Source organism: Struthio camelus, chromosome 27 (genome assembly GCF_040807025.1).
Source record: "Struthio camelus isolate bStrCam1 chromosome 27, bStrCam1.hap1, whole genome shotgun sequence".
Classification (NCBI taxonomy): domain Eukaryota; kingdom Metazoa; phylum Chordata; class Aves; order Struthioniformes; family Struthionidae; genus Struthio; species Struthio camelus.
In genome coordinates, this window is record NC_090968.1 from 2,860,051 (window position 1) to 2,881,174 (window position 21,124).

The 21,124-nt window shown below is 43.7% G+C and overlaps 1 protein-coding gene and 1 long non-coding RNA gene across 3 annotated transcripts in view; one reads left to right on the forward strand and one right to left on the reverse strand.

The window, feature by feature from the left end:
- Nucleotides 1-6,564: 6,564 nt before the first annotated feature.
- Nucleotides 6,565-21,124, reverse strand: part of GFPT1 (glutamine--fructose-6-phosphate transaminase 1) — a 37,926-nt gene continuing 23,366 nt past the window's right edge. The window contains exons 11-20 of one of the 2 annotated variants that reach the window (XR_011136466.1): nt 20,808-20,903; nt 20,421-20,518; nt 19,218-19,338; nt 17,141-17,298; nt 13,970-14,084; nt 13,511-13,638; nt 12,610-12,777; nt 11,658-11,819; nt 7,553-11,006; nt 6,565-7,291 (exon numbers count right to left, since the gene is read on the reverse strand). Coding sequence is in view for 1 of the 2 variants with exons in the window: in XM_068920672.1 (XP_068776773.1) it covers nt 10,962-11,006; nt 11,658-11,819; nt 12,610-12,777; nt 13,511-13,638; nt 13,970-14,084; nt 17,141-17,298; nt 19,218-19,338; nt 20,421-20,518; nt 20,808-20,903 (1,091 nt within the window). In the remaining variant the exon portion in view is untranslated. Of the gene's footprint in view, nt 7,292-7,552; nt 11,007-11,657; nt 11,820-12,609; nt 12,778-13,510; nt 13,639-13,969; nt 14,085-17,140; nt 17,299-19,217; nt 19,339-20,420; nt 20,519-20,807; nt 20,904-21,124 lie in introns of those variants that run through there. The other variant, XM_068920672.1, reaches the window with a different exon arrangement.
- LOC138062453 (uncharacterized) lies at nt 10,972-13,974 on the forward strand. The gene is made up of 3 exons (XR_011136468.1): nt 10,972-11,037; nt 11,885-11,958; nt 12,332-13,974. It is a non-coding gene; the product is annotated as an uncharacterized lncRNA (long non-coding RNA).

Genomic DNA, 21,124 nt, shown 5'->3' on the forward strand with positions numbered 1-21,124 from the left:
GGCTGGCGTGGTTGAAGGGAAGTCTGTTCCTAGAGCTGATGGCACGTGAGGAAGGGACATGGTTAGTGTTGGTGTCTTTCAGCTCTACGTGGAGGAAGCGAGCCTTGTAGGATAGCTGTCAGCAAGAGCCTGGAGCAAGGCTCCGGCTCACGTCTCTGGATACGCAGCCTCTTGCTATTCCACTACCACTCCCTTGCTGAGAAGGAAACCCGGGTTTCGTTCTCCCTGTCCCATGGCAATCTTGCATTGACAAGTCATTTAACGTTCCTGCTCCTCTGTTTCTCCAGCTATAGAATAATGGCAGAGACTTCGCTTTGGAACAGGACTTTATATAGCGCTTTCCACAGTCACCGAAACAAGAAAATGTCAAAGACCAAAGCGTTCCCAGGCTGGTGAGCCCTTTCCCCAGCTTTATGTTCCCCTGCTTGTTCCTACTGATGAGAAAAGTGTTTCTTAGCTGATGTTTCCAGGGTGTTAAAGCCCAGGTCTCACTTCAGTTTTCTTTTTCCTATGCAAATAGCAACCACCCACATCTACTCAAGAACAGCTTGTCTCAGAGCTGTGACCAGTGTACCTCCAGTTATCCGTAAAGCCCTGGCTGCTGGCCTGCTACAAACCAGCTGGTCACATCCAGCTGGTGCATTAAATTGAAGACAGCTACAAATAAATTACTTGCTTTATTGCTTTTCCATGTAGGCATTGGCTGTGATACCATTTGGACACGTGGCAACCCAAACAGGAGGGGTAAAGTGATGAGATACAGAACGCTTCTTGGAGAGACGTTGCAGAGTTTTTATGCTGCAACTGGTTTAGGAGCAGGTTTGAGTTCTCGCTTTCTCGCCTGCTCACCAGGAATCGTGCTTTCCTTTCTCCAGCACCTTACACTGCACCAAGCAGCATCTAGTGACTGAGCAGTAACTTTTGAATCTAGGTGAGGAGGAGGTATATTTAGGGCCAAGGATAGATGTCCTTTTCTGGATCCAGCTGTGCATGGAGGAGAGATTATTGCCCCAAGCCCTCTCCATCCTTCTGCTTTCAGGAGGTAACTGTCCTGTGGCTTCACCAGAGTGACATATACCCTGCAAGTGCTCCCTGAACCTGTTCCTGCTCCTATTGGCTGGGCTGGCAAAGCCCTGGATGGAAATTGTGTAGCTCACGCAAGCGGTTCTCAACTTCTTGCCGCTGCTAGAGAGAACCTCCCTCCTGAAAGTACTGGGACCACGACTAGGTTGGACAAACCCATGTTCCAGGTTGGCAGCACGTGCAGGAGGAGTGAGAGGAAGATGGCTTAGTCCCTTTTGATCCCTACCCTGGCTCTTGTGACTAGACAGCCCTGTAGCAAAAATTCCTTCCGAACCCCAGCTGCTCGGCTTGCAAGCAGGTGCCTTCCTTGGTTGGCCTCATGTCAGCCTCAGGACCCGCTTGCCCCCTGCCTCACTTCGATGTGGTCCTGCAGGGACGGTCCTTGAGGCAAATCATTCATCCTGCATGTTAAGCTCTGTCGTGAGCCCTTCCCGAAGGCCGTCTGCCAATTATGCTAAGAGAGATGACGTGGCTGTCCCGTAGGCTTGAGTCTGATCTATGGGGGGGTGGGTAAGGACTGCTGTTCTCCCTTAGCAACATGACAAGCGAGTAGTGCTCTACAGCCTCACTGGGTCACAGAAACCTGTCACTCCTCCTGGTGTGATTCAGTGGGCGTTTTTCCCGTGTGCATAATTCCTAGCTTTGTGCAATTCTGAAATCCCCACTAAATGCTACCTGGGAAATGGCTGGCTGTACGGGCTTGATGTGACATTACTAGAGGTGTCGCGCTCTGAACATGACCGTTCTGTTTTGGCTTAGGCTGTGCGTCGCCTTTGATTTTTTTTTTTTTTTCCTTTTTTTTAAAGTAGTCTTTCTAGCCATGCTTGGCAAAGCACGTCTTCCTGATGACAGGAGGTGCTGGAAAAACGCAAGAAGGAACGTGAGCCTCTGCCACAGCTTAGAGCAGAGCGGTCTGGCTGGTGACTGCAGGGGCTGTTCTGCCTGTTCTGCTGGTGCTCTTGCGCTGCTCTCGTGGTGGGGCAGTGGGTAGCTGTACGTTGATAGCCCTAAAGGATAGCTTTGGTTATGAAACCTACTTCCAGCACGCCCTTCGAGTTTGCCAGAGAGGTGTGTAAGTCATCTTGTGCAGCAGACCGTGTCTTGCCTGTTATTGGGTGCTAGAAAGCACCCACCTGTGAGCTTGAGGAGGGCTGTTCAAGTGGCAACTGGCCTCAGCAGGGAGGAGAGGTGGCATCTCCTTCCTAGCAGCGATCCACTGGTGCAAGCGGCACCACGGCAGCGGAGAGGCTGCGTGGTGCACGGTCCTCCACAACGCTGTCCCTGTCCCACGCCTGCTCTGCTGGGGATGCAGAGCTGGCACGTTCGCTGCCAACCTGGGCCAAACGCTACGGCTGGGAGCGTCCTGCTCATCCCTACCCAGGGACGCGCTCTCTTGTCTAGCGTAGATTAGCGTTTTGCCGGCCGGCTGTGGGCAGAGATGGAAACGAGAGAAGCAGGGAGGTTTTAGTAACGTCCCTTGCAGGTTTGCTGACTGCTCCCCTTAGCAGAAGCCGCAGGGCCGTTTTGATACAGCCAAGGTGCGGGCTTTGCCTGTGCTGGGTTTTTTTTTCTGCGTAACAAGCTGTCTGGGCAGCCCTCCTTCCCTGTCCGAATGAGCCGGCCAGGCCTCTGTGCTGCCACCCGTCCTGCCCGTGGTCCAAACGTACCTCCTGGTGCACGCGAGCCCTTGGGAGCCTAATTGGCTTTTTGCTCTGAGCTCTGGTGGTATTGTGAGTGTCTCCAGTGTGTCTGGGCTCATCGCCGCTTTTAGGATCTTCTGTTAAACTAATGCTGCTGTTTGCTGTCCAGACACAGGCTAGCAGCTTGTTTGTTTGAAGTTGTTTCCATAGGAATTTGTAAGGACCATGGGAACATTTTTTATTTGACCTTAACAATAAAGAATGAGACTGAGGAGGGGGGAAGGAGTCCTGTCGAGTGTAATTTGTGGGTTTGATTTTTCTCTTAAGCTGGGTAACCTTTTTAGCACTGAGTGGACCGTCTTGGCAGGTCAGCTTGCTTTTTTTCTTTTCCTTTCCTTTTTCAAATGCCTGTGATGTCTTCCAGTCAGCTGATAAATGCATGAAAATAGGTCAGAAAGAGCCTGCTTAAGGCACAAAGGGCAACTTTTGGGTCAGGCTTGCAGTAGATCAGATTCCTGCTTTTAGATCCAAGCTGGAGATGAAAAAGCCAGACTGTCCAAACGCAAGTACAGGCTACGCCCCTGACACTAGCGCATGATCTCGGTTGTCTCTGCGGTCTATCTCTTTACGTGTTTGACTGTGCCACTAAAGCGTACCTAAGTATTTGCTTTCTCGCTACTTTGGGAAAGGACAGTGATGCTCTCCTGTCTGTCAAATGAGGCACATAAGGCTGTGCAGAGCTATGAGGGCCTGTGGGGTGCTGTTAGTCCTCTGACTGGAAGGTTGGGGTAGCTTCAGTGACAGCGTGGGCAGAGGGAGCTGTAGCAGAGAGAGGAAATGAAGCGGAGATGTTGCAGCGTGCTGCTTGTCGGTCCTTCCGACAAGCAACTTGGTGAGCTAAAAATAGATGCCGGAAGAGCAGCCCAGCAAAGAGGGTGTGTGGGCAACAGAGAAAGCGGCTATTGAACTGTGGAACTAGCCAGGATGCTCCACTGAGATGAATTTCTATTCCCATAATGTGATTTAAAAAAAAAAAAAACAAAAAAAAAACAACTTTCCCAGGAAGGCCCATCAGCTGTCACTGAGGTTATAACACTTAAGTCCTACTCATTGATGCTCCGAATACCACAGGGCGCTGCTATGGTACTGCGCAGTGATGCTGTGGGGCTAGCGAAGCCACTAGGAGCTCAGGAACCACGTGCTCAACAGCCAGGCAGGAGGCGCGCTTGGTAACGGCGCGCTCCTCTGAACGCTCGGTGCTTTCTACTGCCAGTCTCTGTTTCAAGTAGGGGTAGTTCACTTGTAGTTCACTTTACAGTAGTGCAGAAAGTGTGGCTGTCTGCTCCCTTAGGGGAGGAAAATTAGAAAATAACTTCCACTTTCTGAAGTGGAAAGGAATGATCACTTTCCTCGAACCAAAAAGGCTAGTCAGTGGCAGACTACTGTCTGCCGTGCATAACAGATGTAGCTAACGTGTAAGAATGGCTCTGAGTTTCTGCAAACAAGGGAAATACCACCCTGGTTACTGGGGTTCAAGTTAATAATCTGAAAGCCTGACAGGTGAAGCGCCCTCTCCTTGCTCTACCTATGTCCAACTGAAACGCTGCTGCGTGCCGTTTTCCTTTCCGACCTCGATCGCTTCAGAAAGGCCTCTGGGGTTAACAATTCCCCTAGTGCAGTCTGTGGACTGCTAGCTTCCCCCCGAGTATCTCGCGGTGACCAGAGAACCAGCTGTTGGGAGGTGGTGGCGTTTTGCCGAACCCAGCAGCTACATGGATATTTTCTATGCAAGCAGTTATTGTAGATGGCTATAGATGAGCTCTGCAGTTGTGCAAAATAGCTTACCGCAGAGCAAGAGGGGAAGAAGGTGTCTGATAAAAACCGTTCCCGGGGTCTTGGATATACATGGTACTCCTGCAAGCGGTAAGCACTGCCTTATAGAAAAGGAATCCATGCAGATAAAGAAAGCTGCATGAATGTATATGAGCCTTAGCACAGGGCTGAGCACAAAAACTGTTCTGAAGGCCCCCACAAACTTTGTATTTTAGCTCGATACACGGAGAAGTCAGTCTTGAATAGTATGAAGGCATGAATGTCAGAAAGTACGTTGCTCTAAGAGAGCCTAAAAGTACTTTGGAGCAGGCAGGCTATTATAATTCACTCAAACCAAATGCTTATGCCCTTCTGTAAATCGTATTTAGTGCCTGGGAGCTTATTTGTCTTAAATTGTCATACTGCATGAGACTAACTCTACAGGGGATGGAGGAGTTTCTGTGCAAAAGACTTGCAGGCCCTCCGTCCGTTGCCTTACTGGTTTTAGTCCAATCGGGATTTAGGGAAGTGGATTTCATGCAACCTGCGCACAGAATTGACTGGCTATGACCCTGGTCGTGTCCCTTTGTGTCTGTCTTCTCACTGTCATTTTTATTGGCTTAAACTAAATATACTGTATAGCGTGCGTGGTTAGTTACCACAAATGGGGAAATACGAACCCTGGTCGCGTCTCTTTACGTGTATACAGCTCCCTTGCTCTTCAAACAAGGTAGTATTAGGATATACTAAAGAAACAGGGCCCCTGTCCCCTCCCTGGTGTAACTAGAAATGCAGCCAGACCTGCGACAGCAGCTGATGAGAATCTCATTCTCTGAGCTGCAGTGCCGGAGAACGGCTGACTTGTACGAGATGAGAGAGACCAAGTACAGTGCATCTCTGGAGTCATTTGGAAGAGAGTCTGCGTACAGCCAAGGCTCTTCTAGTCAAAGCACCCTTCCTTGCTGCTTCATTGCTGTAGTCCTTTTTCCTTTAGGGGCCTAAGCAGATGTGACGTGCAGTTATGATAACGAAAGCCTAAAGCTTTGAGCAGCGTTACGTGGTTTGGGGTATGACTTCGCTGCAAGATAGTGCTGATGTTTACTTTTGAAGATCTGAGCAAGCAGAAGAGGACAATCTGGCTCCCAACGTCTGGCTGTTTTTTCTGTGCATAGGCCTCGACTTTCCTTGTGATACTAAGGCCGCGTATGCATTGTTTCAAGACAATGGCCTTAAAAAGCAGTCTTATGCACTTTTACTTATATAGGAAAGGCGTTCACTTTGTGACAAGAGCAAGTCCAAGCTGCTCACTTTATCTAGGAAAATGATCGTGTTTGGTATTCTTCCCCTGTGGAGGTGAGGGGCCCTCAGACAAGAAATTCATGAATGGCTCTGGCTGGGGGGAGGAGGGGGTGGGATTTCAGATGGTCTCTTGCTGGCGTGGCCTTCACTTAATAAGTTGTCTAGGCATTTTTTTAGACATGAACAATCTCTTTTAGCCCCCAGCTGTTTTCTTACAAGAACGTGCACTTAATAGTACCATCTCAGCATCGGTTCTGTAGCCCTCCACTGCCCCTGTTTGTGAAGCAGCCCGCTTTAAAGTGCTTGGTAGAGACGTTCCCAGCATGACTGTACCCGACCTAAACAGGGGGCAGCCACCAACCGGCTGGAAAAGGAACCATGGGAGTGTCAGAAGTTGCGTGGAAAGACCAATAAGCGTGGGTCATGCTATTTTGTCTTATCTAGTGATAGAAAAATGGTCGTCAAAGCTGAATTAAGGTACAGTAGCAGCGACTGTTCTGCCTCACAGAGGTATTCTGTGGAAAAGCTTCCTTCTTGCCTCTTTTTGGTTAGTAGCAAAAACAGGGTTAGAAAATGACAGTTGAAAAATATTCTATCTCAGACATGAAAAACAGCCTGGCCGGTTAGGAGAGCGTCGCGTTAAGCCCTAGGTTCTTCTGCTCGCTACGTACCGCCCTTAACTTTCATAGGGGTTACCTATTCTTAAATGGATTTAACTAAAGACCAGTAATTCAGTCTGTTTAATGGAGGGCACTTGATTTTATTCAAAGGGTGAGATACAAAAAAGTAAGCGAAAAAGACGAACCCAAATTATAAAACACTACAGACAAAAGTAAGACATCTTCTGCATACAGCACATAACAGGAAACAAGATACAGACTGGTCCCCACAAACCAAGCCAGCTGGGTATGTACAAGCAGAGGCAAAAAGGTCTAGAAGAGAAGAAATGGTAAGAACTGCCATTTCAAATGTCTGTTTACACAAACTGAATTGAAGGCAAATAGTTTTCTTTCCTTTTATTTGAACCAAGTAGTTTTTTGTTTCTTCTTCCTCTCGTTTCTCATAGAGGGGAGGGACTCCATGCTTTGAGGCAAGTTCAGTACGGTCAGGTAGGATCTAAAATTAGCCACAGTTAAACACTGACAAACCACTTGAAGGGCCTGATTTAAATCCCCCCCCTGCCCCAGCCATCTTCTGTGCTGCTGACGGGCATCTACTTGTGGTGCGAAGGACTACCACTAAAAGCTAGAGAGGGGAAAAAGCCTAATTTTGCATTAATATATTGAGCTTCCTTATGCCTTCAGGTGTGACAACCTGCAGCTTAACCAAACCTAATTTGTCTAGGCCAATCTTAAGGCTCTTAATTCAGCAAGATCACTTGTTGTGCCATATCCATGAGATCCCTACAACTTGACTCTGAAATGGTCTATCTGAAGCTTTTGCTAACACAAAAAAGTCTCATCCCCTTTGTATTTAAAGAGCTGTGTTAGCCCTTTAAATACAAAGGGGATGAGACTTTAAAAAAAGGATTCCGAGGCAGCTTTTTGGCTAGAAGGATATATCTCCATGTCAGTGGTACTTAATTATCCTCAAGTAAATAAAACCACACTAAAGCGAGACTGCATTTGCCATGTCACTGTTGCATTTTACCAAGACAATTACCCAAATACTGTCTGGGGCTGTCTGTAAGAATATGTTTACAGCCAGTATTTATTCACCTCATAAATTCAGGGCCTTTCTTTAGTGTAGCTGTGAGGAAAGGAAAAAAAAAATAAATAAATAACTTTCTGACCATATTATATACCATGCACGGTTTAATGTCCTACTGTTTGTGGAATAACCTTACTAACAGGCATGGAATTTGACTGAGACCTATTAGGCAGAAACAACATGAGCTGAGCCTGAAAGGCCCTGGATTTCAGTAATTAATTAAAAAAAAAAAACAAAAAACACACACCTAAAGACTTATTGGCTTATGCATCACTTTACTATAGATATAGATGAGGAAAACAGTCTCTTGAACCAAAAAAAATTGACAAATGTATGCAGTAATAGGCAGCTGCTCTTGCAAATGACAAAGGCCCGTATCTGTATTTACCTGTGGCTCAATTTTAGTGAGAGGGCTACTGCATTTTTAAACACCTCAGTTAGGAAGGAGGGAATTTTACTGGCTCAGTAAGCAAAACATTCATTCTGGAGAGCAGAAGACTGACTGGCTGTTAATAAATATCACAAGACGTTCTAAAAGTTGTCTAGGGAAAAGAGAAACATCATCTGTTCATCAAAATGCAACACATCTAGACAAAATGAGGTAAGGAAAGCTAAGAGAGGCCTTTATACAGTCTCACTTCACACAGGCATGGCAATTAACAACAGTGAGATGCTTTGAGGATTCCCTACCATGCTCATCAGAAAAATTCTTCATAGCAAGCGTGCTCCACCGCATTCTTTGATATTAAGCATTACAACGTCCGATGGTCTAGTCGCAAGTAGCGACTAAACCACTGTTTTTGGCAAGCCGAGTTTTGTACGCTCCAGGCAGTTTGCTGGCAACTTGCAGAATGCAGGGGGTGAATACCTCTACTTCTGACAAATGAAGAATCTGTCATGAGTTTTAATGCCTTAAATTACAAAGCATTAGGGTTTGTCTATCATAGCATCAAACCAAATAACTCAGCAATATCTGTACAGTTACATCCAACATGAGTGTGTCAGATTTACATTTCTAACTTAGTAGCGTCTTCTTTGGTCCTCTTTGTATACAACTTATTTTTGTAAATATTTAACAGCCTGCGTTATCAAACTTTTACTGTATACCAACTTGTATTTTTAACAGTGCTGTCTACCATCGTGTTTGCTAGGGGGCTTAGTAAGCTAGCAGACAATCATCTGTACAAGGCTAGGTAAAGAGCAGTGCTTGCCACTTTTCTTCTGACTGCTGTAGGAGAAAGGCTCAAAATAATTCTCTTGCAGGACTCATTCACGTTAGAATCCGTGCTAGCAACACCGCAGGCTATGATACTGCAAGTCCTTATATTGTGTTGGGGGGGGGGATGGGGGACAGGGACCCTTCCTTGGTTCTAACCCCTCGCTCCATGTTAGACCTTCACGGTTTCCCTCCTTAAGCAAGCTGAGTGGGAGAAGGAAGAGGACCTCTCTTCACATTTTTAGCACTGAACAGGCATTGTTTTTCCTGAAAGACAAGTATCCTCTTCAAATGATGTGGAGGAGGCTACTTGCGTTTAGGCTGAGGCACGTAATGACTTAGCCTCTCATAAGCAAACGCGGTACAAATAAAACGCTATGTTTACTGCTTAGTTCTTAAGCAGACGCTGGCAGCACAGTGCATTCATAAACTGAATACAATGTTATCATTAAACATATACATATTGGCTTGAGAAGCTGCTTCCAGGCACACAACAACTTATTAACATAATAAAACTAAGCCAGGAGCTGATCTTGAATTGAAGTTATATAGGTTACTTCAATTTATACAAAATAGACTTGCCACAGTCAGTCTGTGGAACCACCTCACTTTGAGCAATCGTCCTCTGTTGTATGAGTTGGCCTGGATTACCGTACCTTAGGAATAATCTAGCATTCTGCACAAGGAGAACTAGGTTTCCAATGGTAGAGAACAGTCCCCAAACACTGTAGTTGTTAAAGCAATTCTTCGGGGGCAGTAATTGACCTTGAGGCATCCTCTACTGTTTGCCAAGCATTGCTTTACACCTTGCACTATGATGTTTTTTCTACTGCCTGTGTAAAACTAATTCAAAACCCAACAAGCTGGTAGGAAATATGCGCGTTTGTATTAGGAAACACACAGGAAACTGCCTTTTAATGACTGAAAAAGTGTTAGGTCTTGAAGGCGTGCTTTCTGTGTAATGCCTGATCATCTGCAAACTTGGTATTAAAGCTATTATCTTGGCTACTGAACCTTTTTTTATTTTTTAAAAACCTCTTCTGACTTTAAACCAGCAGAAGCTGACAGCAAGTCAGATGCTCCACTGCCACTGTCTGAACTGCTCTAAATAAACCAGACCCACTTGTGCATTTGTTAAAGGACTTGGTCTAATGTAGTAAGCCTCAGAGAGGAAGACTGAGCGCTGTCTAACTGCGAGATACAAGGCAAAAACTTTATTGTACGTGTTCAGCCCAGGAAGTGGCCTGTAGCACTATAAAGCCAGTTCCCTAGGACTTGTTTATAATGCCACAGTGCTCAAAGGGGAGAAAATCTTTATCCCGCAACGCAGAATGAGTGGGACTTGTTTAAAAAAACAAACCAAAAAAACCCAACAAACAAAAAACCCTGAGCACTGTTCCTATTCCTCTCCCCCCCCCCCCCCCCACACACACACTTTGGTAAGCACCCATACCATGTCAGATGCTGCTTTCATTTACACTTGGAGGAGTGAGGCCCACTGTCTTTGTGGGCACCACTAGAGATACGTGCTGGTTTTGCAGAACACGTTTTGGCCCACTGAGTCTACGCGATTGTCAGTTGCTAGGTATTTGGCATAGATTAAAATCCTTTTGATGTGACTTGTTTCGTTTTATTTTTTTCTGTTTAAGCACATTTACCAAGTGCCTAAGATTTAGGAAGCGTGACAGATCAGTTGAATTCCCTTTTGCAAATGAGGCAGAAATTGACCCAAACTCTTGTTCCAATTTTGTTCACTGTTAAAATATCTGCACGAGCATGACCAATAACAGCTTTTGTTCCAGTTGTACGTTCTGGTATCCTGCTTCACTGCCTGAGAGCATGACAGGTAACTCATTCAATGGTTTCTCAGCAACGAGAGGAATGAGCCACACTGGGTAAGAAACAATGACATTATCTTAAAGTAAAGCGGAGGGCCCCTTACCTAGAAGACTCAGAAATCTTTAAAGAAAACCATATAACATCTTTCATGGAAGTCTAGTGTTCAGAAAACCCAAAGCTATTGACATAGCACGTGGAATCAATTTGACAATCACTAATGTAATGGAATTACGGTGATCTTATACACAAACAATGATTTAGCAAAATAAGATTTACCTAGGGGACTTTAAAATCAAGTTATTTTGGTACCAAAAAAAGTCTTTCATTTAATTCCCCTTTGCCCCTATGATTCAGATGATCTTTCACTCTACAGTTACGGACTTGGCCAGATTTCTTGGAAAATCAACCTGCAGAGAGGGAGGAGAAGAGAAGATGCTTGTGAGTATTTATACACTTTGTTTGTTTGTGTATAACTTTGTAATGTGGGGAACGTTTGTTCTGCAATTAAACTGAAACTAACAACACGCTTTCATGTTAATTTAGCATAATCAGTGCAGGAAAAGTCCATCCCTTTCAGATGTGATGGCCTGGTCAAGAGAACTAAGGAATTAGCTCCTTTCACGTACATTGTACGTGGCTCCAAAGATAAAAGGTCACTGTAGTAAATGGCAGAGGCCAGTGCCCGTATTAAGATCAAATACCTAACACAGACAGACTCTGGTTTTCATACATCCTTCTGCGGATTTTTAGCTTCCTTTCAGATTCCTACAAGCCCTGCAGAAACAGTACGCTTGTGATGAGTCCAGAAAACAAACACATGTCCAAACCCAAACTGCACAAGACTCGGCCAAGTATACTGGATTGTCGTTCAAGCTTTGTCCACAGGAAGCGTCTGCAATTGCCAGGTCTACCACTTAACCTGGTATTTCCAGTAGCTTGAGCAATCATACAGAGCTGACAAACCCCCCAGACTGCCAACCTCACCCAACACATCTATTCCCGCTCCTTAGCTAGCGAATGCACAGTGCAGAAGGCTAGGAAGGGAGTGCTGTACTTACATCATAGCCTCTGAGAACTGCAAGATGGAAAGCCAGAAGCTGAAGGGGGATAACACTCAGGATCCCCTGCAGACAGTCCACTGAATGGGGAACTTTGATTGTTCTCTTATTGTTCTTAATTGTCTCGATGTCTTCCTTATCACAAATCACTACAGGTCGCCCCTGCAACAACGGGAAATGTCTAAGAAAAACAGCTCTGAAAGGTTTTTTTTCTTGCTTCTGTTCAGATTGTTGGCGACAGGAGCTTTTCACTGCGTTCGGAATAAAACAATCGGGGCACCACCGCAGCATATTTTAAGGGGTAAGCAGAAACCTAACGCAGTTTGTACCTCTTGCCTTATACCAGTGGACTTTGCACCTATTTGAATTCTTTTTAACCAGAACTCTGCAAGGGCATGTTTTGTACAGTTTGAAGGGTCACCTTTTCTGAGACCTGACAGAACCGTAAAGTTGCAGAGTTTAAAACAAAAGGTTACTAGTGGGTTGTTTTTTTTTTTTTTTTCCCTAAGCTAGTGAAATACAGAGACTTAAAACTGAAAGCCAGCTAGTATTTCAGGTTTTGGTAGAGATATCTGCTAATGTTTTAGACCTAATCCACACTGACAAAACGTTCTTTGGCTCTAACTTCTACTACTGCCCTATAAAACCTGTTACAAAGGTATTCTCTTTTGCAGCTTAAGGATGACAATGAAGACGTTAATCAATCTCTCTTCTACCCTTTCTCTAATATTGTAAAAAACTGCACCTAAAAAGCCCAGAAAGACTATCTCCTGAAGCCATGTTTTAGGCAGTGCCACTAAAACAGCTACCCGATTGCAGCAAGCCTGATCTAAGCTGGACTGAGGAGAGAAATATCAAATTCTTGAAAGCAAATACTTTGAGTGCACAGTAAAACTGTTTTTACATCAAAAGCAACACTCCTGATGCACTCTAAACTTTTACCGGCACTTACCTGTCGCGCAATCACCTGCTGGAGAGCGTTCTGGCACTTTGCATATGTGTGGTCTCTCATGATGATCATGATAACGGGCATGAGTTTGTCCACCAGTGCAAGAGGACCATGCTTCAGCTCACCTGCCAGTATCCCTTCGGAGTGCATGTAGGTAATTTCTTTAATTTTCTAAATGGGAAAGAGCAATTGACAAAGCTTAGGACCAAGTGGGTGGTTTGTTTTTCTTCCCCATTTCAGGAGCTTCTTCCACTTTCTAGGGAAAAGCAGCAATTAACCTTGTAAAAATTGTTCAGGCTCTCCTCAGGTCCTGTTTGGACAAGCCAGCCTGAAAACCTAGTTCCAAGTAGTGTACTTGGGCCGAGCTGCTCAGAAGACGTGCCATCAACACTTACAGTTCTATCGCCAAACCCACCACAGGCCTTGTGATTTACAGTCAGCCTGCATACGTATCATCATAGCGCTAATATCAACAGGAATATCCTGAAAGGTAAAAACGCCAATGTACAGTTTTTAGGAAGGACGTGCTCAGCTGTGGATGCTGAGCAGTTCTGGAAACGCCACTCCAGCAGTCTAAGGAACCGATTACATGAGGGTGCGCTGCCACAGTAGACCACGATGGACCAAAAGCATTCCCAATGTGAACACTGGAAATACACCCCTTCAATGCACTTTCTCAGCTGCATTTTACCTGTGAACAGTTATGCGATCTGGATATCTGCTTCAGGAGAATTCTGAACAGCATTACGATGAGCTCCAGCTACTTGACCCGGTATGCCACGCAATGCACCATAGCTGTTAGCTGCTTGTAAATCAACTTGCAGCCATGTGTCGTTTCCTGCGCTCAAATCCGAGCCCAGAGCTAAGCACATTTGAACTAGCATTAAACGAAGAAATCTCTTACCAAAGCTCCCTCCAGACATGTAGCATAATGGTAGCCACGTCCCATAATGAGGACAGACTTCTGATGGTATAGCTCTGTTGCTAGCTTCTGGATCTCGTCATCCATACTCAGCACTTCCTTAATCAAGTCTAGAAAGAAAGAGAAGAACGAAACTTGCGTGTGCTTCTAAGCTCATGCCCCTCAAACTGCACATGCTATTTCTACCTCACATACACATAAAGCAGTGACTCGCGTGAACATTTGGCCCAGTACTTTAATAGCCCAGTTGAGCAGTCTGAAGGCATCAGAGAGAATGCGGTTGCAAGTTCACGCTAATAACCACCTCCCACAAATTCGATCCCCTCAGTCTTTTCTCCACTATGAGTTTCTTGGTATGAGCAAGGTTTAGGCATTCCTGAAGTTCCTTTGCTACTACACAGTTTCACCTGGCAAGAACACAATAAATGTAATGTTTCCTACCTGGCAGTCCCTTTAGACCACGCATGATTTCCTTGCGCCTTTCTTGCATAGAGATTCTATCATCACACATCATCAGCGCAAACATCACCAAAGAAACAAACTGGCTGGTGTAGGCCTAAGAGAGAGAGGGAGACAAACATGTAGCCATGCGCTTGTCACCTACTACAACATCCTGTGAATCTGCGAGTAGCTCTCGGACCCCCCTCCTTGATCAGTGGCACTAAGGGTGACTAAGGTAGGACGCTTGCAATTCTAAATATTTAAACTTTGGTTTATCGTGCAACAGCTGGACAACAGGGGAATTAAGACGGCTTTGCTAGTGCCGTGCCACCAACAGATTATACGAGGAAAACTAAGTCGTCTCGGAGAAGCAGTTCAGAAACATAACTTTTAGACTAGTTATTGACTTTATTCTTAGCATGTTATCAAATTATAGCTTTCACTATAGCTTTTCATTCCAATCAAGCAGGAAGAACATGAAATTCACAGGGCCTTGGCAACAAGCAAAGTGGAATATTTCTAAAAACTCCTTGGCAACCATTAAACTGTTAATTAAAAGCTTACATTTTTGCGACCACACCTGTGGCCTTCTTTCTGTATGTGAGCAAGCAGTATTGAAAACACTGAAGACCGTCAGACTCAATGACTGGAGATGTACAGGAAAAGTCCACCAGTAACAACAGCTGGCCGCTGCAACACAACAGCTAGGCATAATTTTTTTGGACTGTGTTCAAGGAGCCCACCAGCCGTTTCCTCGGCTGGGGCTACTGAAAAGGTAAGTGGCTGGTATCGCTGGCTTTGGGGAAAAACCGTGCTCATCTGCACAAACAAGCGAAGTGAAACTAGCGCTTACGTTATGACAGTTCCATCTGCAAAAGCATTTGAGCCATAGTTTTCAACAGCTATTGCAGGAGTCTAGCCTCTGAAGTCCTTAAAAGACAAATGTTATGAAATGGGCCATAACGCCAGCCTGGGATTGAGGTTCGTTAGATGTACGATTAATTTTTGTAGAATTTCTAGCCCTTTCTAAACAATGACCAAACTTTCACGTTGAAATATTGGGAGATTTAAACAGCTTTAAAAGAATCTAGAAAAGCTTCAGTTATACTGACTAGCAGGGTTAGATATGAAATGTTTGTTTTGGATAGCGTGCAGTTGAAGGTTACAGAAGTAAATAGCACAAACCAGAAATGTTAACAGTGCCTGGATAGTTTATAAGATGTTCTCAAAATGAAGGTCTATACAACCTTGGGGCAAAACCTCTTCAAGTTCATGCTTCAAACGTGCATAATATTGGTAACTCTCCACATCACCAGAAAGAAAACGCAATTTTCAGTTATCTCCAAACTGTAATGTTGGCAACGTGAAAACAACCCAGGCACAAACAACTCGTTCAAGAGTTTCTTGTAAGAGACTCATGAATTTTCCATGATCAAATTCCCCAATGAACTATTAAACTCAAATGTGGTTTTTGGCTGAATTTATGTAACAGATTGACATCATCTCGCCTCTAAATATAACTAAATCAAAGCAGATTTCACCATGCAGAAGCACTTCATCGAAATGAAATGCAGCAAGGCAAGTTATTTTATACTACATCACATGCAGCCAGATGCATCAACCAGAGAATAACACTGTTAGGCAGACATAAATACAGGTTTTCTTTAAAAGACCATTCCCACGTTTGCTGAAAGTATCATTTTAATATCACATTTTCTTTAGTAAAGCGGTGCCATTAAGGGCTGTTTCCAAACCTTGTCTTATAATTTCCTTTCTGATCTTTAGACCTTAAGCTGAGTCTGCACCCAGGACAAACGATACTAGAGACAGAGGAGCGAATTCTTGCCTCTTAGGAAATTCTTCCTTCTGAGAGCCCTTCAGTTTAATGTTGCTTCCTCATAATATTTCCCTTACAGAAGAAAAAAACTCTTGGCAAGAGTCAAGAAAAAGAAAACGAATAGCGTTGCTAGCCACACGTTTATTATCTACATAATCATCAATAGTGGCTGGTAGAAAGAGGACGGGGTACTGAAAATATTTAACGGGGGGGCCCATGACATAACAGCTAACAAATACCTTCAGGGATAGTTTGGATAACGATCTGCCTATATGCAAAATTGCCCATTTCCCAGTAATGCATTAAAAATTACACGTCGCTGCTGCAGTGAGGTTAGCAGCTCTTTGAAGGTTCCAGCTAAGCTTGTTCTCTCTGAACTGTATTTAGTAGTGCTGTTGCAGTCCCACCGTGATAAATCTTACAAATGGTATAGAGAGAGGAGAGACTTTGCTAACTGGGACGTAATTTGATTTATATATCTTGCCTCGCAAAATCCTCACAGAGAGACGGCTCCAATACAAACTTCCACAGAGTGATTTTTGTAAAGACAAAGAGCCCAGTTCTCCTGTTACTGCTGAGCTGAGTGCTTTTACCAGGTAAATGAGCAGTGGTCCAGCAGAGAACGTAGCCTGAAATTGGGCATATCATGAGTCAGTAATTTTACTCATTTTAAGTTAAAATTCCCTGGACTTTTTTTTTTCTCCTTCATTTTAAGAAATAAAAGTGTTTGGACACTTCTGTAGGAAACAGGGTTTCTCCTACTTTGTTTTACATCTTTCCATTTCCTAACACAGTTTTATTTTTTCCAGTTACAATTAATTGCTCTCCGAATTCCTCTAGAAGCCCAACCACCATCCGGATCCCCTCCAATACTACAAACATCTTAAACAAGAGAAGTTGTCGGGAGGTACAACGAGCACCTTCTACAGAAAGTTTTTTTCTTAGAAGGTGCCATATTAGCAATAATTAATCCATGATGAATCCATACTAGCAATAATTAATAATTGTGGCTTCGTGTTCAGCAGTTTTAGCTACCCTATTTCATTCCCTTTGCTGTTTTCAAATCAACTAAGGACTTCCCTTTCCTTCATTGAGCAAAACTGTTCTTGAGATCATAAAGAACGAAATGACCAAAACTTCCCTGTTTAAAATATAATTTGGTAGCTTTATTATTTTTGAAAGTTTGCTGAGTTCTGACTATTTTGGTCGTATAGACTGAGTCAAGGCTGTCTTTAAAAATTCAGCACTGAGAGACTATGCACCTGGTTAAAAAGCGCAGTCAAAAACAACCATGGTAATTAATAAAGAGTGACATCTATAAATTCAGTAGTTACCTTTGTACTGGCAACCCCAATCTCTGGTCCGGCATTGATATGGACTCCACAATCTGTCTCTCGTGATATAGAGCTGCCAACTGTATTAGTTATTCCTACAGTTAAGGCTCCTCTCTCTTTACAGTACCGGAGACCCATCAAAGTATCTGCTGTCTCACCTGAAAAGACAGATATTTGCAGCGCTGTTACTGCACCGTACAACTGCAATGCTTTCCTAAATACAGTCTTATTGCCCGCAAGTCAAATGGGGCAGTCATTATGTCAGCTTCTAGTGCTATGCCCCTCCGCAGTGTTTTTACACGGAAAAGAAAAGACTGAACTCTACAAAGCACAACCTGATGCTAGTACTTGATATAAGGAAAAGTTAGTACTAGATGCTAAGGTTTTAAAAAAAAAAAAAAAAGTCAAAGAGTATCTCAGTCAACAAAAACAACTTTCTTCCATTTCCTGGTTATTAAAATCCACCTTGAGGGGGACAAAAGACCAACACATTAAGGATATCTGGACATAACCCAGCTCAAGTGCACAGCGCATGCAATAGCATTAAGTTACACCTAGGCTTGTGTGGCCTTCCACCGTCTTACTGCCATCAGAAAACATGGACTTGTTTTGGCTGACGGTGCTTACCAACAACGTGGTAAGTAGCAAAATTTGTCCTCCAAGAGATTAGATCCAAAACTAAGTACTAGTTCTCAAATTTGTTTGTACTATACTCACATAAACTGGCTTGGATCAGACTTCAAAATATTTCAGAAACCTCAGATATAAATAATCAGAAAAGGCTAGCTAAATGAACTCCACAGCGGCAGGGGAATCTGCACTGAGGATCCCAGCAGTGCTGCTTGTGGAGCTGAGCGGCAGAGAGAGTACTAGCAACAGAAGTTACTGAATATTCCATCTACTGTTACCACTTTGCTCTTGCCCTTAAAGGACACTCCTTTGAGTACTCCTGCACCTGTTAAGGTTAGATTAACCAAGACAGAATAAATACCACAAGGGTTGGTACACTTCTACTTCAGTATACCAATACATAAAACCCCTGGTCTGCATACTGCGTTACTTAAAAACAAGTCATCTAGGGTGGCTATCTTAATCTAAGGCTAGAGAAACAGACTTGTGGCTGGGGGAACTGGGTTCAGCATGCACTTCGGTTTTGTACTGCCTGATGACCAACCTCAGGTTCCAGGAAAATCCTTGTTTGTTTGCTGCATGCAACGCTAAGGGGAAAGATGTATTCCCTAGAGTGCTCTCAGTAATGTTCCCCGTCAGATGTCGGGCAGTACTCTTCCTGAGGGGAAGGGGTAACATCTGCACTCGTATTCCAGACACTGGGAAACTAGGACAATTATATGAGCTCCTAGAAAGAGGGGGTTCTCCAAGTTACCTGACAACGAGGAGAAAAAGTGATTATTACTTTGCCACCAGGAGAATTTTAACCTATGGTTAAAAGAATAACTACTACTTTTAATATCACAGCTGAAGATCAGCAGTGAAGCTCTACAAAGGTAATGGGGGGAAAAAAAAAAGTTATTGCAATCGTCCTTGAAAATATTTTCAACAGGATATATCAGTTTATTTTGTTTTAGCTTAAGCGTATGTTTTATCTCACATTCCGTTCCAGGGTTGCTGTATTCCTTTCAGAGACTTCTGTTTAATAGTTTTGTTTCTTTCAGGGATCCGATCCAGGATATAGCTTAGTATTTCATACTGTTTTAACTAAAGAACTAAAACTACTGAAAAGCAACTACGGAGCTGTCCTTTACCTACAGCTCAATGGATCTTTTTTAGCCTGTTGATTGACTGGACTATTTCCCCACACAGAAAGGAAACAAAACAACTGTTGCCATATGTAAGACTCGGCTAATAAACAAAACCATGCACCAGTGCGCAAATAGACCGGAGGAGACCCGCTCTATTTTTTCCCATCTCTAGAACCTGTGTGCCAATTCCTTCACTCACACGTACCACATGCAGTCCTACTGGCAGGCCCAAGAACTTGGCCCTACAGGCTTTTCCCTCCCCAAGCAAACGCTTACAGGAAAAAGGTGAGTGAGTGGGTGGTAAAGCGAGACTATACCTGACTGGCTGATGAAAAAGCAAACATCATCTCTGAAGACAGGAGTGTTTCTGTCCAGGAAGTCACTGGCTAGTTCAACCATAACGGGCAATTCAGTCAGTTCTTCCAGAACCTGACGAGTCTGGTAAAAGGAGACGTCAGAAAGTTACACGTTACATCGTGTTTAAAAAAACTTAAAAAAAAAGCCTTCTAGCTGCCACACACTGGAAAATATTACTATCAAAATACTATGTGAAAGTTAGCCCGGGTTTATATTTTAATTAGTCTACTCGTACTCAAGTCACACACAACTAGCCCTATGAAAAGCTACTCTGCTTTTAGCCACACAGAAAGCCTATGAGGCCAACCCCTTCCACACGTATATTGTTCTTAAACAGTTCTCACTTACAACATTCAAGCCAGGGTGTCATTCTCCTGGAATGGAATTTGTATTACTAAAGATTTCAAGAGCCGCTACCAGTATCGAGTCTAGTGAATTTTTTGATTACTGTTAATATTATCTTATAGAGTTAGCCAAGGTGAACAAAACCCTTCTTTTCTCATCTTTGTAAATCAGTTAATGGAGCTGTGTTTTGCAACTTTCTGAAAGAAACAACAAGATTCCTAAGCAAAGCTGTGGAGTACTTTTAATTGCAACATGATGGGCTGCCAAGCTACAACCAAAACTGTTTCATCTACAGCCATCACATTCTACCCTATGATCAAACAATGCCTTGTAGGAAAAAATTACACGCCTTCTGTACCACTGTAAGGCATAAAGCTAACCCTCTTTTCTCTCTCTTGGGCGAGTACAGGGACCTCTAAGCAAGTGCCATCGCTGCCTGCATAAACTATTTATGCAAAGGAAGAAATCGTATTTGACTCATGGCAACCCCTACCTCGCTGCAGTATTTGCATTCTGCTACTGCACTGTCTCTTCCCCTGCCAGTTTTCTTTTCAGAAGTTTATTTTTTAAAGCTTTCCATAGCAACAAAATCATAAGCAACGTTTTCATAACTTTATGTTATGCCAGCTTTTAGTTCCTATTGATGTCACTGGTAGTTTGAAAATCTGGTGCATGCAGGTTTGAAGAAGGTTTTCACTCATCAGTACACGCTTGCTCAGTACAAACATCTTATCCTTACCGTGCTCAACACGCACAATATTATGCCCGCTATTCCATCCTAGCTACAACTCACAAAGCGATCAAGACTGACCACTTACCGCAACTCCAGCGTGGTAACTTGTCCCACAAGCAATAAGGATTAAGCGACGACACCTCTGAATCTCCTTAATGTGATCCTTTAACCCACCGAGATTTACTGTAAGCAGATTCAGGGAGAAAATCAGGGTGGCCAGCTAGCAGAAATTCTCAAATTAATACTGCTCGTTAGCACTAATAAAAATCTCGATCAACCTCTTAGCAAAAGAGTCATCACAAACAGTAAGTTTGCCACGAGAGCGTGTGATTATGGAAGCACTCCCTGTAAGACACATACATTGTCTTACAAGGGCACGTTTCAATTTCCCGTGTCATCGTCTACTTTCTCATCCGCGAGTAACCACTAGATACCGAGCTGTTAAAAATAAAGGAGGATTAATTTCATTTACCAGTGTAGTCATCAAAATTGACCCTTCCTCTCATCGTATTAACGACAGATTCTGGCTGTTCAAAGATTTCCTTCTGCATAAATGAGCTGAAGTTACCTATTAACAACAACAACAACAGCAGCAGCAGCATAAGAAAACAAACGAAAACGCTTTAAATTACCTCATGGTACGCTATGTATATAGGGAAGAGTTTGGATCAGAGTCATTAACCGGCCAGCTGCCAATCAGCACTTTACTTTTTGTTCCTGTACATAAATATCTAATAAAAAGATTCACTAAGCTGACAGATCATTTTCTAGCAAAGCATCAGCTATAGA